Source organism: Entelurus aequoreus, linkage group LG07 (genome assembly GCF_033978785.1).
Source record: "Entelurus aequoreus isolate RoL-2023_Sb linkage group LG07, RoL_Eaeq_v1.1, whole genome shotgun sequence".
NCBI lineage: Eukaryota > Metazoa > Chordata > Actinopteri > Syngnathiformes > Syngnathidae > Entelurus > Entelurus aequoreus.
In genome coordinates this window covers 39,332,680-39,346,649 of record NC_084737.1, presented here as the reverse complement: position 1 = coordinate 39,346,649, position 13,970 = coordinate 39,332,680, and the positions used below count along the sequence as shown (strand labels likewise).

Genomic DNA, 13,970 nt, shown 5'->3' with positions numbered 1-13,970 from the left:
GGTTTGGACACACCTGCTCTTACACCAGCGTTTCTCAAAGTGTGGGGCGCGCCCCACTGGTGGGGCGCGAGGAACGGGAGGAAATTTCACTTTGATTTTTTTTATTTTTTTATTATTATATTCTTTGATTTTTTTTTTTTACTATGCTTTCATTTTCTATACACACTGGAAATCACTTTGTGATTCTGTCTGTGAAATCCGCTATATAGATAAATGTAAATTACTTATTTTTCCTGTATGCTTTACATTTCTAGGTAGGAGCGAAAGTTTGACAGACAGCAACAGTAACTAATGGGGGCGGGGCTAAGCGAAAGCTTTGTGAATGGCGAGTCACTGTGCGAGGATTTGCTGTTTTGCAAATACATAAAAAATAGAGCCACTGCTGATGAGCTGTTCAAGATAATGGACAGTTTCCTTAAAGAACACGACCTTAAATGGGAAAACTGTGTGGGCTTTTGCTCTGATGGCGCGCATGGCAAAGTCAAGAAACGGGCTGCAGGCTCTAATAAAGAGGGTTGCGCCAAATGCGCATTGGACACAATGTGTCATTCACCGGGAAACACTCGCATCAAGGCAGCTCAGCCCTGAATTCAATGAGGTTTTAACAGTGGCAGTGTCAAGCCTGCAACCCCGATTTGAAAAGCTGTGCAGTGCAAAACAGGCTCATTGCAGCCACTAATGCTGGAGTACTGTAAAACTCATGTTCACTTGCCCTGTCCTCCTTTTTTTGGCAAAGATTGCAAAGTGGCACTTTTATTTTCATTTATTATTGAACTTGATGCAAGTTATTTGATTTATTATTGAACTTGATGCAAGTTATAACACTTTTATTTGATTTATTATTGAACTTGATGCAAGTTATAACACTTTTTTTGATTTATTATTGAACTTGATGCAAGTTATAACACTTTTGTTTTATTTATTATTGAACTTGATGCAAGTTATAACACTTTTATTTGATTTATTATTGAACTTGATGCAAGTTATAACACTTTTTTTTATTTATTATTGAACTTGATGCAAGTTATAACACTTTTGTTTTATTTATTATTGAACTTGATGCAAGTTATAACACTTTTGTTTTATTTATTATTGAACTTGATGCAAGTTATTTGATTTATTATTGAACTTGATGCAAGTTATAACACTTTTATTGGATTTATTATTGAACTTGATGCAAGTTATAACACTTTTTTTGATTTATTATTTAACTTGATGCAAGTTATAACACTTTTTTTGATTTATTATTGAACTTGATGCAAGTTATAACACTTTTGTTTTATTTATTATTGAATTAATGCAAGTTATTTTATTTGATATTGAACTTGATGCAAGTTATACCACAGCTGCACAGTTATTTTATTTATTATTGAACTTGATTTTATTTTATGTTATTGAGTTTGAATGTATAAAACTTGATGTTACTTGATGTTCGATAAATTTGAAAATGTTAAGCTTGGCATTAGCGTTCTGTTGGGGCGATGGGGGCAGGTGGGGCTTGAAAACTCCCCCTTGTCCAAAGTGGGGGATGACAAAAAAAGTTTGAGAACCACTGTCTTACACTAAACTGTTCCATTTTTTAATCATAATTAGCTGCTCAAGAAAAAGCTCACCTTTTGCTTCAGTGATGAGGTGCTGGACAATGACATCAGTCATGTTGTCTCGGTAGGCATAGCGGTCCTTGTAGAGGCCGTGAACTGTACTGAAGTTAAGTTGGTAGCAGGCGATTGTCCCATCTTGGCAGCCCATCACCTATAGAAGAGAAAACAATGTAGCAGTGCATCTTATTAACACCTCTAAGAAAAGACTGTGAAAGTGGGAAAATGTTCCTGTGGTTGGAATATCCACATAGAAGAACTGAAACCTTTCAGCAACCAATTTTCTCTTGTATGCCTCGACATTACCAGCTAAATAAAGTGGAACGAAAGCTGTAAAGGTGTTAGTGTAAAATAAAATGACTTCTGTATGAGTGTAGTTAAAGAAGTGCTGTTGTGTAAGATCATAAAATTGTTGTCCCTCTTTTATCACGCTTGTGAGCCGGCCTCATCTCTCATTCTCAAATACGCCTTTTATTATCTATAGCACACATTTAAAGGCAGAGAGGTTAGTAGATGTACATTCAGACTCACAAGCTGCTAACTCACCACAAAGTTGGAGTCAGGCTTGACCCTGCACGTGCACACTCTGGAACTCTGCTCTCCAATGACGCCCAGTCGCACACCATCTTTTGTGTAGAGAGAGGCCTGTTTGTCAGCGCCGCCCATGACAATATACTCGCCTTTTGAGAAATAACTAACGCAACATGGATCATAACTGAGAGTCCTGTCCTTTCCAATCTGTAAGAGACAACAAGAGGCAAGGATCAGATTTGAAAATGCATCCTTATTATTTATTGCACACGCCTCAAGCCAACATTTCCCACTGTCTGCGCCGGCACCATTCAAAGTCAACACCACATGCAGCCATCCTTTTAGGAGTTGGCTAAAAAAATTAAGTACAAAAAAGGGAGGCTTTGTGTTCAAAGTCAAAGTGCACAACGTTGTATTATATACATACCCCTACTCATCTGTTTCTTCTCTCTGTGGAAAATGCAGCCTGACGACCCACATATGATTCTCATTCATTGCACACAATTCCTTACTTTGTAATCAAAACTGAATGTTCAGTGAAAAAAAAAGTAGGCCAATGACAGTATATATGACTGTGGCATAAAGGTAGAATAATGAACACTGAATATTTGTGCACAATTATGGCGCTGCCCATAGGAGGTTTAAGAGGAAGGAGTCATTAAATCATAGCAGGAATAGGACCAATACAATGGAGTTGCTGTAATACCACAAAATAAAATCCAGACCATTAAATTTTAAAGAGCCAATTCAGATCTTAAGCAGTTGTGTATTTTGGACAAAATTATACAAATTGATATAAATTCTGTATAAAGATATACTAGCACATTCAGGACTAAAATGTCTTTAAACACAATCCCTTTATATTCAAATGAAAATTCATGACACCCCATCATTTTAGTCAAGGTGCCATGTTTTCCATTTGTTCACACACACACAAGACTGTTGACACACTATTGACTGAGCACAAACAATACAGGACTGCATCAGTATGCAGATGACAGTTACTTGGGATGGTCACCTGCTTTCCACTGAGTTGATAGAAGGAAAGCTTCTGACCCCAGTCTGCCACTGCCAAAATGTCATGTTGCTCATCCCTTTAAAAAATACAACAGAAATGTGTCAGGCTTTAAAATTCTAGAATTAATGTACCTTCACTCACTGAGAGAGTGTTAGTTATCTAAATGTTGAACCTTAAAAGAACGTACTGTAACTGTTTACATAAAGTCAATCTACTGAAACATCTAATCTACTAAACACATTTCCTGGAAAATAATTATCTAACCTGAAGTGTCTGTAAAATATTTGTGCAACCACTGAGATGTTCTGTGAATCTAATATAAAGGACAATATACAAAGTATATAAACGAAAATCAACTGTCACAAAAAACAACTGTCACATATTATCACTGCTATCTTAATTTTACCTTCTTTTTTTAAGGCTATGCAGCTCGTTTGTGGCAAATAAGTGTGCAGTCTGTTCTATGGTTACTTGCTGCCCCCTACTGGCCCTGTATAAAACCGCCACATCAATTAATCTTAAAATGTACTTTTGCGATCACGTTCAGGCTTTAAATGTGAAGGTATGTCTTAAAGTGTGAATGTACAGCCATCCATACATTTTCTTTAGTGTTGTGGGTGAGCTTGAGGCCTAGAATGGTCACCAGTCAATCATAGGACACATAAAGATGAACAACCATGCACATTTACACCTATGGACAATTCAAAGTGCATGCATGTTTTTGGGATGTGGAAAGAAATTAGAGTACTATGAGACCCTTGCATTCACGGGGAGAACATGCAAACTCACAGTGATATGGGTGTGAATATATATTTTCATCAAACCCAATTCGTAGGTGATACTAACTTGGAGGGGTTCCAAGCTATGGACCAGATTGGGCTGGAGGAATTTCCTGAACGATCTATCTTGACTTTCTCCTCGCCGTTCTTGTTCCGAATGCTCACCACTCCATTCATCATACCAAGAGCAAGGTACTGCCCATCGTTTGTCCACCTGTTTTTTTTTTACATGAAAATAGTGTAGCCCTTTTAATTTAAATGCGTTTCATATAGTAATAAACAACGGAAGGAGAGTTGACTCACCCGCAACATGTTATTTTGCTGCTCACTTTGTGTTTGTTTACAGACTTTTGCTCTGGCGACCACAAACCTACAACAGATCACTCAGATCTAATTATGTCATTAAAAGTCTCAGTGCATATGTAAACTCAAGGGGTCCTTTATTTCAATTACAAAAACTGAAAATACTGTTCATATATACAATTTAAACAAAATGGTAAGAAAAATTTTAAAAACATGGCCTGTGTGTCCGAAAAGGAGCATAAAGAAGCAAAAGCTAAGAGGTACTTACCAAAGTCACCAGATGAACAAGATGCAAGTTGGTGAGTGACTGGGTTGTAGGCAACACACTGGATAGAGTCATAGTGTCTACACATGACAAAAACATTGAATAAACACACCAAATGATACATTTAAAAACATATACACCAGCATAAGTGTGAAACTGCAACTATAGTGTAAAGGACTCAGACATACTTACGTGTACTTTAAAATACCCTCCAATTTAGATGTCCAAATTATAATGCTTTTGTCTGCTGAGCCAGAGGCAAATCTTTTACCTGCAAAAAATGTAGTTAAAGGACAACAGCAGTGGCTAAGTATAGAAATGAAATACCCAGAAGAGGAAAATTGTTTGATTACCATCCTTGGCATAGGCTACACAGTAGACTACATCTTTATGTCCTTTTAAAGGTTGAATAATAGTTCCATCTGAGGTATCATATACCTATAAAAAGCATGAATCTGTTGTCATTAGAAAGGAAGTATTATTGAGATGCAATAACTTGGCAAAACAAGTCTTACCAAGACATGAAGACCTGCCGCAACAATGAGCTGGCTGCCATCTGGTTTGAAGGCAAGGTCATAAACACTGCAAGAAATAAATTGAATTACAACTTCAGTACAAAATAAATAATTGGGCTGGTTTGGGCCCCAACACCCAAGAGTAAAACAAACAGAAATGATCACATCAATTGTTACTTTACAAGCAGAGAGCAGGGGGGTGTTTAATTAAAATGTGTCAAGTTTATTTAAGCAAATTTCATATTCATTAAGACGCATTCATTCACTGTGTCCTTACACAGCAGCCTGCTAGCTTAACAATGTAGCATTGCTTAGACGTCTTATTGTGTCATAGACAAAACACAACGTCCGAAACGAATATTGCGCATTTATGTAGGATAGTCAAGAAAAACATATGGTGTTTCACTGTCTACATTTGTGCCGTTTGTAAGCAAAACGCCAGTTGTATTTGCTGTGGTGCTAGCAAATATGAGCTAGCTAGCTAACAATGGTTGACATAGCAACCACAGTTGCTAATCACGTATCGTAGCATCCCGCGGCAGCACCTAAAATACATGATACATGCTTACCAGTGTTGACGTGTTGTTTCTTTCCATACTAGGACGGCTCTCATCTCTTTACAGGTTCAAATATATGTTTTAAACAACAGGTTGTTTTGCCTGCTCAGGTTGTCATCTTGGTGCCCCTTGACATTGCTCGCTCTGACCGCGCAGACTCAGATTGGACTTCCTGCTTGCGACGTTAAAGCTAACCTCGTTAGCAGAGAGATGCTAAACGGGCTAATAGTACATAGACTCAAATATATTCAACGCTGCAGTGAGTGTATTAAGTAGAATTGATTGATTGATTGAAACTTTTATTAGTAGACTGCATAGTACAGTACATATTCCGTACAATTGACCACTAAATGGTAACACCCGAATAAGTTTTTCAACTTGTTTAAGTCGGGGTCCACGTTAATCAATTCATGGTACAGATATATACTATCAGCATAATACAGTCATCACACAAGTTAATCATCAGAGTATATACATTGAATTATTTACATTATTTACAATCCGGGGGGTGGGGTGAGGAGGGTTTGGTTAATAACAGCACTTCAGTCATCAACAAATGCACCATCAGAGAAATGGGCATTGAAACAGTTGATTGATTGATTGAGACTTTTATTAGTAGGTTGCACAGTGTAATACATATTCCGTACATCTGACCACTAAATGGTAACACCCGAATACGTTTTTCAAATTGTTTAAGTCGGGGTCCACTTAAATTGATTCATGATACAGATATAGCATAATACAGTCATCACACAAGATAATCATCAGGGTATATACATTGAATTATTTACAATCCGGGGTGTGGGATGTGGAGGGGTTGGGGGGCAGGTTTGGTTGTTATCATCACTTCAGTCATCAACAATTGAGAGTGGGCTGGCTCAGGGTGGAGGACAGAGTAAAACAACTTGCACTGAGCCTAGTTTATAAAATCCGCTACACCTCCCTGATACCGAAGTACATGTCAAACTACTTCCTTAACGTAAATGACCGCCATAACCACAACACCAGGGGAAGCTCCACTAACCATGTTAAACCCAGATTCCGATCTAACAAAGGTCTTAACTCATTCTCTTTCTATGCCACATCAATATGTAATGCACTCCCAACAGGTGTTAAAGAAAGGGCATCTCTATCCTCCTTCAAAACCGCAATAAAAGTACACCTCCAAGCAACTTCAACCCTAAACTAACACCCTCCCCGGATTGTTAATCATCAAATGTAAATAATCAAATGTAGATACTTTTTCTTATGCTTTCTGATCTCTCTCTCTATGTCCACTACTTGCTGTAAATATCCTACCAAGTCAGACCTACACTGTTTCAATGTACAATTCTCTGTTCTCAATTGTTGATGACTGAAGTGATGATAACAACCAAACTTAACCCCCACCCCTCCACATCCCACACCCTGGATTGTAAATAATGTAAATAATTCAATGTATATACTCTGATGATTATCTTGTGTGATGACTGTATTATGATGATAGTATATGTATCATGAATCAGTTTAAGTGGACCCCGACTTAAACAAGTTGAAAAACTTATTCGGGTGTTACCATTTAGTGGTCAATTGTACGGAATATGCACTTCACTGTGCAACCTACTAATAAAAGTCACAATCAAACAATCAAAAAAGAACAGAGAAATTGGCATTGAAACAGTGTAGGTCTGACTTGGTAGGATATGTACAGCGAGCAGAGAACATAGTGAGTTCAGATAGCATAAGAACAAGTATATACATTAGAAATACATTTGATTATTTACATTTGGTTATTTACAATCCGGGGAGGTGGGATGTGGAGGGGGAGGGTGTTAGTCTAGGGTTGAAGTTGCCTGGAGGTGTTGTTTTAGTGCGGTTTTGAAGGAGGATAGAGATGCCCTTTCTTTTATACCTGTTGGGACGGGAGTGCATTCCATATTGATGTGGCATAGAAGGAGAATGAGTTAAGACCTTTGTTAGATCGGAATCTGGGTTTAACGTGGTTTGTGGAGCTCCCCCTGCAGCCTTGAGTTGTAAATGTGTGAAAAGTAATACGTTTTGTGTCCATTCGATACAAACTATTCTCTTTACTGCCCCCATGCGTTGATAGCGTCACATGACAGTTGAGCGCCAGTTCCTGCTTACGGGTGCGCATGCGTGGGAGCCACTAAGTCTTCCGGTTTATAAAACCACAACACATGAACACAAGACTGCGCATTTATCACTCTTCATCATTTGTACATGACACTAAAGATACAGAAGCTGACAAGTGTGGAGGTAATTTCTTCACATTTTTCAAAACTATTACCAACGATTGTGCTGTATTGTGATCGATTGAAACTTGTATTAGTAGATTGCATAGTACAGTACTTATTCCGTACAAATGACCACTAAATGGTAACACCCGAATAACTTTTTCAACTTGTTTAAGTCGGGGTCCACGTTAATCAATTCATGGTAACTTGTGATAATTGTTTGAATTTTGGTATTTTTTAGACAAATAAGATTTTGAATGACCGTTGATGTAAACATGAGAGGCCATAGTTGAACCAAGTCTACACATCTCATCATGGACAGGCGTAATCGCCATTTCTCCAAGCTGCTTTCTATCAGAACATGGATAAAAGTGAGTCCTGCCCTGGCAAAATGCCTCCTGGTTGGACCAGAGACGTCAGGCAGCGACAGACAGGCAAGACCGCAGGCAAACTAGATGTCTATGTCATGAGGTAATCATCTATTTTTAGATTTGCAAACTTCAATACAAAACAAGTGCCTAACAGTGTGTTTACGTTTTTAAAAGCCCACAAGGCCAGAAGTTTCGGTCAAGATCTTCTCTGAAAGCATTCCTTATGAAAAATGGTGAAGACATCGACATCAATCTCTTTGATTTCACATCAACCAAAAAAGAAGTCACCTCTTTGCAAAAAAAGAGAAAAAAGAAAACGCGCACAAGAGGTGGACAGAAGGACACAAGACAAACACTGGATCTTGTTGATGGTGACATTGTGAAGGACGATCCTAAAGAAGCAATGTGGGAGTGCAATGACTCAGGTGACAGGAGTCTGCACACCAGCTGGAGGCAAGCGGAACCTACATCAGTGTATGATGATGATGTCACGCTGCAGAAGAGCCCTTTGAGGGAGGGGCTGCTGAGGGCGAAGCTTCTCAGACTGGATCCTCTTGGAGATTCACAAGAAAATGAGACCGTTTTACCATCTCTGAATGTTGAACCTCCCACTGAGGATGAAGATGAGCTGCGGATCGACACAGTAGATAACGCACCCAAGCCTGGACTGGAGGCTGACAAACATCAAGAGGTGCAAAAGAAATATGTGTCACTGCAAAAGTCCAAGAAAAGTAATGACACACTTTCTCTATATTAAGAGTCAATTGTTATGTGCTGCTTTTTTATAATATGTTGTTTTTTCCCTGCTGTCCAGAGGTCAAAAGTTCAGAAGACAAACCCAAAACAAGCCCTTATTTCAGCAGGAATCGTTTTGCAGACGGTAAAGTTAATTCTTGTTTAAAGGTGACGTGTTAATGCTTTTATTTCTGACATGTAAAGTCTGCAGATGTCAGTCCTCCTCGCAGAAAAGCCTTCAAGAAGTGGACACCTCCTCGTTCTCCTTTCAACCTCGTACAAGAAACCCTCTTCCATGACCCGTGGAAGCTCCTGGTGGCCACCATTTTTCTGAACAAGACAAGTGGTAAGGTCAGCGCACACATTTTACACACACAGTACAGTGAGTCTTGCTACTTTTCTGTAAAATATTCCAGGTAAGATGGCCATTCCAGTCCTCTGGCGATTCTTTGACCTTTACCCGTCTGCAGAGGTGGCCCGCCAGGCCGATTGGAAACCCTTATCTGAACTCCTCAAGCCACTCGGCCTGTTTGAGATCCGGGCCAAAATAATCATCAGGTTCTCAGGTGAATATCTTTTATTGCGTTACATGAAATTCAACCCATTATCCCCTTCTCATCCTCTACCGTCTCCCCTGCAGATGAATATCTAAGCAAACAATGGCGATACCCCATCGAGTTGCACGGCATTGGGAAATACGGCAATGACTCCTACAGAATCTTCTGTGTGGACGAATGGAGACAGGCTAGTCTTACCTTTTTGACTTTGACTTAAAATTAGTTGTATGTGAAGAAGGACACATGTATGGGTTTTGTATTTACTAATTACAAGCATATTACCGGAAAGTCGGGGTGTCAAATTTGTTATTTGCTGTCTTTTGTTAAAGGTGACACCTACAGATCACAAATTGAACAAATACCATGCCTGGCTTTGGGAGAACCATGAGACTCTTGGAATTTGAAGAGCGGTATCCAGAGGCAGACCTTCACTGTTTATCATGAATACATCAGCCTTACTTTAGCATTATGTAATACTTTTAAGATGTCATTTAATACATTTATATGGTTAATATTTCTCAAATGGTTCAACTTACGCAGATTTATTTATGTGTGGAACGCATTTTCTTGATTTTACAGCAGAAAGCAGGTATTTGATAGCATGTGAGGGGTGGTCTAAAATGTACTGTATATTATTGACCTTCCAATATATTGAAACACCCTGATAACAGTTATACCTAGAAGGGTCTAATTGTTTTACAATATAGTCAATATATACAGTAGAGGAACAAGTAGTTGATCCTCTGCTTATTTGCCAGGCCCAAAGACGTTATTCTTTTTTTTAATCTAATTGCACTATTTTTATATTGTATATAAGGAGCTGCTTTTAATCTAATTGTACATGGGTATAGTGACAATAAAAGTCATGGTGAAGGGCTAGTCCAGAATTACAAGGGAGGAACTGGTTAATAATCAGAGTCACAAGGTAAAAAATTAGTAAACACTTTGCTTTGATGGATTGACTTCCTGCAGTGCCCACCTGCTCAAAAAGGGCAAGCAACACCTGACTGACCCAGCCAAGCCTTGGAAGACCTCATGAAGACTTCACCGCATTGAGGGGCTGGTAAACAGGACTTTATCCCTGAAATCTTGGATGAGAATTATGCTGGCCCAAGCCAAAACACTGAAGCTGGGTCGTGGATGAGTCTTCCAGCATGACATTGACCGAAAACATACTTGTATACACAGATCACTCGTGTGTAGAACTTAACAATTTGAGGGGAGGCCACGTTTTGAATGAAAAAGCGAATGTAAAATGTCAATAAATAACAGGGTGCTTCATATGAAATTTTACCACAAACATATTCCTAGCCCCTCCCTGCTCCGTCACTGATTGAATGTAATGGCAAATGTTCCCCGTGGCGCGCAGTGATTGAACACAGAGTTGTCAGGCACTAATCTTGTAAATCAGCTATGTGAAGTATCACTTGCATTTATTTTTGTTGGGCAAACAGTTGCACTGAACCCCACATGGTGTTGCTGTAAAAACGCAAAGCTTGATCATTTGACTTTGTGGGCCAGACTGCTCTGTTTTAAATTGATATTAAAAAGGGAATAATTAGTTTTGTTTATATTATTTGTGGGAGCGTTCCACGTCAAAAAGTTATCTAGTTTAGTTTTAGGTTAGTTTACTTTAGTTTATTATTATTATTCGGTCAATGGTCTACAAAATAAACAAACAGTTGTACATTCATAGATTGAAAAAGAAAATGTTGCAGACCGAAAGGGTTTAGGCTGAAGTTGAACACTTATTGCGCCTAACCCTTTAAACAATGTCAAGTACAAGATGAACTTCCGAAAAATATGAAATGTCCTTTGTACAACATATTATAAATACACATTATACACAACATAAACACAGTTAAATTATATAAACAGTAAAGGCATGTGAAATATCCTTGTACTCGTGTTAAACCTAAAATAATAGTTAATGTAAAATATATATATTGAATCGGTTTTGCAGTTTACGAGATATTTGTGAACTTTTTACACATCTGTCATATTTCCCATATATTAAACGTATATATGCTCTTGTGTGGAAGTCATGTAAAATGACAATCAATGAATGACAGTGGGCTTTATTTCAAACGTATTCTAGCACCATCCTGCTCCGCCACTGATAAGAAAATAAAAGATTTCTCCCATGGCATGCAATGTTTCTGCTGGTCTTGTAAGACAGTCGTATACTGGATTAAATTAAGGTAATAGGTCTCAGAAAGGTTTGCAAAATTATGTTTTAATTTGTTGAAAAATGTCTTTCAGCAGAATTTTTTTTTTTTGTATAAATACTTATTTCCCCCAGAAAGTGTCCCAACTAGAGACCGAAACATATTTGAGAATTGTGAAATGTCTGGACGAGCATTGATAACGTTACACACTTGCTTTGTTGAAATCTGGTTTCCATGGTTACTGTTGCCATCGCAAAAGATTCGTGGAGACGGGACAAGCCACCGTTTAATATATAACTAGAAGTGACAGACACCCGACTATATTTACATTACAAGATGTATTGCTAATGTAGATCAAGTGTAATATGTTATTGTGCTTTGTTTGCTTTTTCAAAAGCTTACCATAAAGATTGAACTTTCTCCGCCGGAGTCTGAGCAACGTAATGAAACTCCGTAAGAAAACAGCTCTTTTAAAATCTCCTTTAATGTAAATACTTACTACACTATCAAAATGTTCGTTGTAAATTAACAGCAAATTACTAATAATTGCATTACTTTAAGAGTAACATTTACAGTAATTTACTCTAACTGCAGAGCTGACAGTTATTTACAATGCATGTAAATGCTGTAACTTCAGTTGTAATTGTTTTACTTAATTACAATACAATTACAACTAAATGCTGCAACTTCACAATTGTAATTTTGTTACTTACTCCATCGGTTTACCGCTACCTACTGTAATTCGTTTGTTATGACTATGATTACAGTATTTTACTGTGGAAATAACAGTTAATTACTGTGAAGTATAAGGGTATATGTATATATAAGTATAAGCCCCGCAAGAGGGACAAGCGGTAGAAAATGGATGGATGGATAATTTTTACAGTCTGTTGTAATGTTACAGTGAATTGTGATTACAGTAGGCTATTTTACTGTGGAAAAAATACTGTTAAACGCTGGCATTTGTTTTTTTTACTGCGTATTGTTTCTAATGAAGATCCGTCCATCCATCCTTTATCTACCGCTAGTCCCTTTTGGGGTCGCTGGAGCCTATCTCAGCTGCTAATGAAGATGTCAAATACAAATCTGCTAACTTTGCAGCTGCCATTTACATAGCTGCCACACCAGTGCACTGTCCTTCTCGGCCATGCTCCCTCCAGCAGAGTCGCAGTCAGATTGTCAGACCCATCACATTTCCTCTCATCTCGGAGTTCTCGGACCAACTATGCACCAGCAGTCAGGTCAGTAGGTCAGAGTAACTGACTGAGTCTTTGAGTTTCAGGACTAAAATCATTCCTATGCACTATGTAGGTTATTCCAAGACTGAACCCTTTGTGTCCACTGCTGGTCAGTAAGCGCACCGTCGGTCTGGAAACTCATGTTGCCCACCATCACAACCAACAGAGGACACTGATCATGCAGAAGAGAGAACATGCCAGGTTGTCACACTCGGACCAATGACGGATTTATTTGTGAGTGATCAATAACTTGTTGACAGGTATCATCAAATATGGCAAAGACCGTTTTATGGAACCAGTATGGAGAAAGAGGAGTACAGGTATATGGTATCAATGTGTTTTTGCTTTCCGTCTTCTGACCCCTGACCGAGGAGGATTGCATCATGTTATTCATATGCTGCAGGAGGGACTTGCGTGAGCAGCTCAAGAGACAGATGGAGGAGAAAAGTGTCCCACTCAAGCTGCAGTTGGCCAGCAAGGTGAAAGAAGCAGAGTATATGTATGAGGTGGACCGCCTCGCCATGTCCGCAGAAAGAGCGCAAGTGCTCCAACACAGGAAAGCAATGTCCTCCTACAGAGACGAGAACAAGAGGGTACTCATATACTCGTCGTCTTCAAAAAGGCTGTCTTAGCTGAGGTTAAAGAGGTTGCATCTGTGCTGGTGTTTTTTGTAGCTAATGGAGCAGAGGTGGAGAGACAGAGCATTAACACACTCTCAGGAGGTCATGATGGAGAGGGAGAGGCTGCGCCTCAACCCCATCAACTGGAGTGGAACGTTAAAATAGGTCAGCATTCGCTGTTGTCTCACCCAAGGCTTCCACTACTGCAAGAATATGCAGCAAACCCAAGATTATCTTTCAGATGCCGATATGGTCACAAGACAACTGACTGCTGTTCATCACTCAAAGTTCATTCAAACCACCAATATTCCCTTGTGATAATTACAAAAACCTAAATAAAAAAACACAAAAAACAGGCTATGTTCTATTTTTTTATGTAACGATAAAAGGATGAATACAGCTGAACATGAATTTAAAAGAAGTACTGAAAAGCAACAGAGACTATGTGATGATTTTGACAACTTATCACAACAAAAGTTAA

At 38.7% G+C, this 13,970-nt stretch overlaps 3 protein-coding genes across 6 annotated transcripts in view; 2 read left to right on the top strand and 1 right to left on the bottom strand.

Annotated features, from left to right (window-relative positions):
- The window catches only part of ift122 (intraflagellar transport 122 homolog (Chlamydomonas)), a 31,003-nt gene extending 25,261 nt beyond the window's left edge, over positions 1 to 5,742 (bottom strand). Inside the window, exons 1-10 of the mRNA XM_062053569.1 lie at positions 5,579 to 5,742; positions 5,010 to 5,076; positions 4,848 to 4,932; positions 4,687 to 4,765; positions 4,498 to 4,574; positions 4,230 to 4,296; positions 3,994 to 4,140; positions 3,148 to 3,223; positions 2,145 to 2,336; positions 1,614 to 1,752 (exon numbers count right to left, since the gene is read on the bottom strand). Coding sequence (XP_061909553.1) covers positions 1,614 to 1,752; positions 2,145 to 2,336; positions 3,148 to 3,223; positions 3,994 to 4,140; positions 4,230 to 4,296; positions 4,498 to 4,574; positions 4,687 to 4,765; positions 4,848 to 4,932; positions 5,010 to 5,076; positions 5,579 to 5,622 — 973 coding nt within the window. The 5' untranslated portion in view covers positions 5,623 to 5,742. The remainder of the gene's footprint in view (positions 1 to 1,613; positions 1,753 to 2,144; positions 2,337 to 3,147; positions 3,224 to 3,993; positions 4,141 to 4,229; positions 4,297 to 4,497; positions 4,575 to 4,686; positions 4,766 to 4,847; positions 4,933 to 5,009; positions 5,077 to 5,578) is intronic.
- A 1,912-nt stretch (positions 5,743 to 7,654) lies between these two features.
- Positions 7,655 to 11,039, top strand: mbd4 (methyl-CpG binding domain protein 4). Of its 4 annotated transcripts, none has more exons than XM_062053575.1 (8): positions 7,655 to 7,822; positions 8,042 to 8,271; positions 8,346 to 8,902; positions 8,986 to 9,051; positions 9,118 to 9,252; positions 9,377 to 9,472; positions 9,547 to 9,650; positions 9,793 to 11,039. In XM_062053575.1, exons 2-8 carry the CDS (start codon positions 8,162 to 8,164, stop codon positions 9,865 to 9,867), a joined length of 1,143 nt encoding a protein of 380 aa, XP_061909559.1. In that variant the 5' UTR covers positions 7,655 to 7,822; positions 8,042 to 8,161; the 3' UTR covers positions 9,868 to 11,039. The 4 variants fall into 4 exon arrangements, with proteins under 4 accessions (XP_061909559.1, XP_061909557.1, XP_061909558.1 ...); XM_062053573.1 differs by having other exon boundaries at positions 7,668 to 7,822; positions 8,123 to 8,271; positions 9,118 to 9,257; positions 9,328 to 9,472; positions 9,793 to 11,013; XM_062053574.1 differs by having other exon boundaries at positions 7,690 to 7,822; positions 9,118 to 9,257; positions 9,328 to 9,472; positions 10,436 to 11,022.
- Positions 11,040 to 11,215: 176 nt separating this feature from the next.
- On the top strand, positions 11,216 to 13,923 carry LOC133653837 (uncharacterized). Its single transcript, XM_062053576.1, has 6 exons — positions 11,216 to 12,084; positions 12,733 to 12,872; positions 12,943 to 13,070; positions 13,130 to 13,189; positions 13,273 to 13,462; positions 13,544 to 13,923. The coding sequence occupies exons 1-6, from the start codon at positions 12,075 to 12,077 to the stop codon at positions 13,652 to 13,654; spliced, it is 639 nt and encodes a 212-aa protein (XP_061909560.1). The 5' UTR covers positions 11,216 to 12,074; the 3' UTR covers positions 13,655 to 13,923.
- Positions 13,924 to 13,970: the final 47 nt, after the last annotated feature.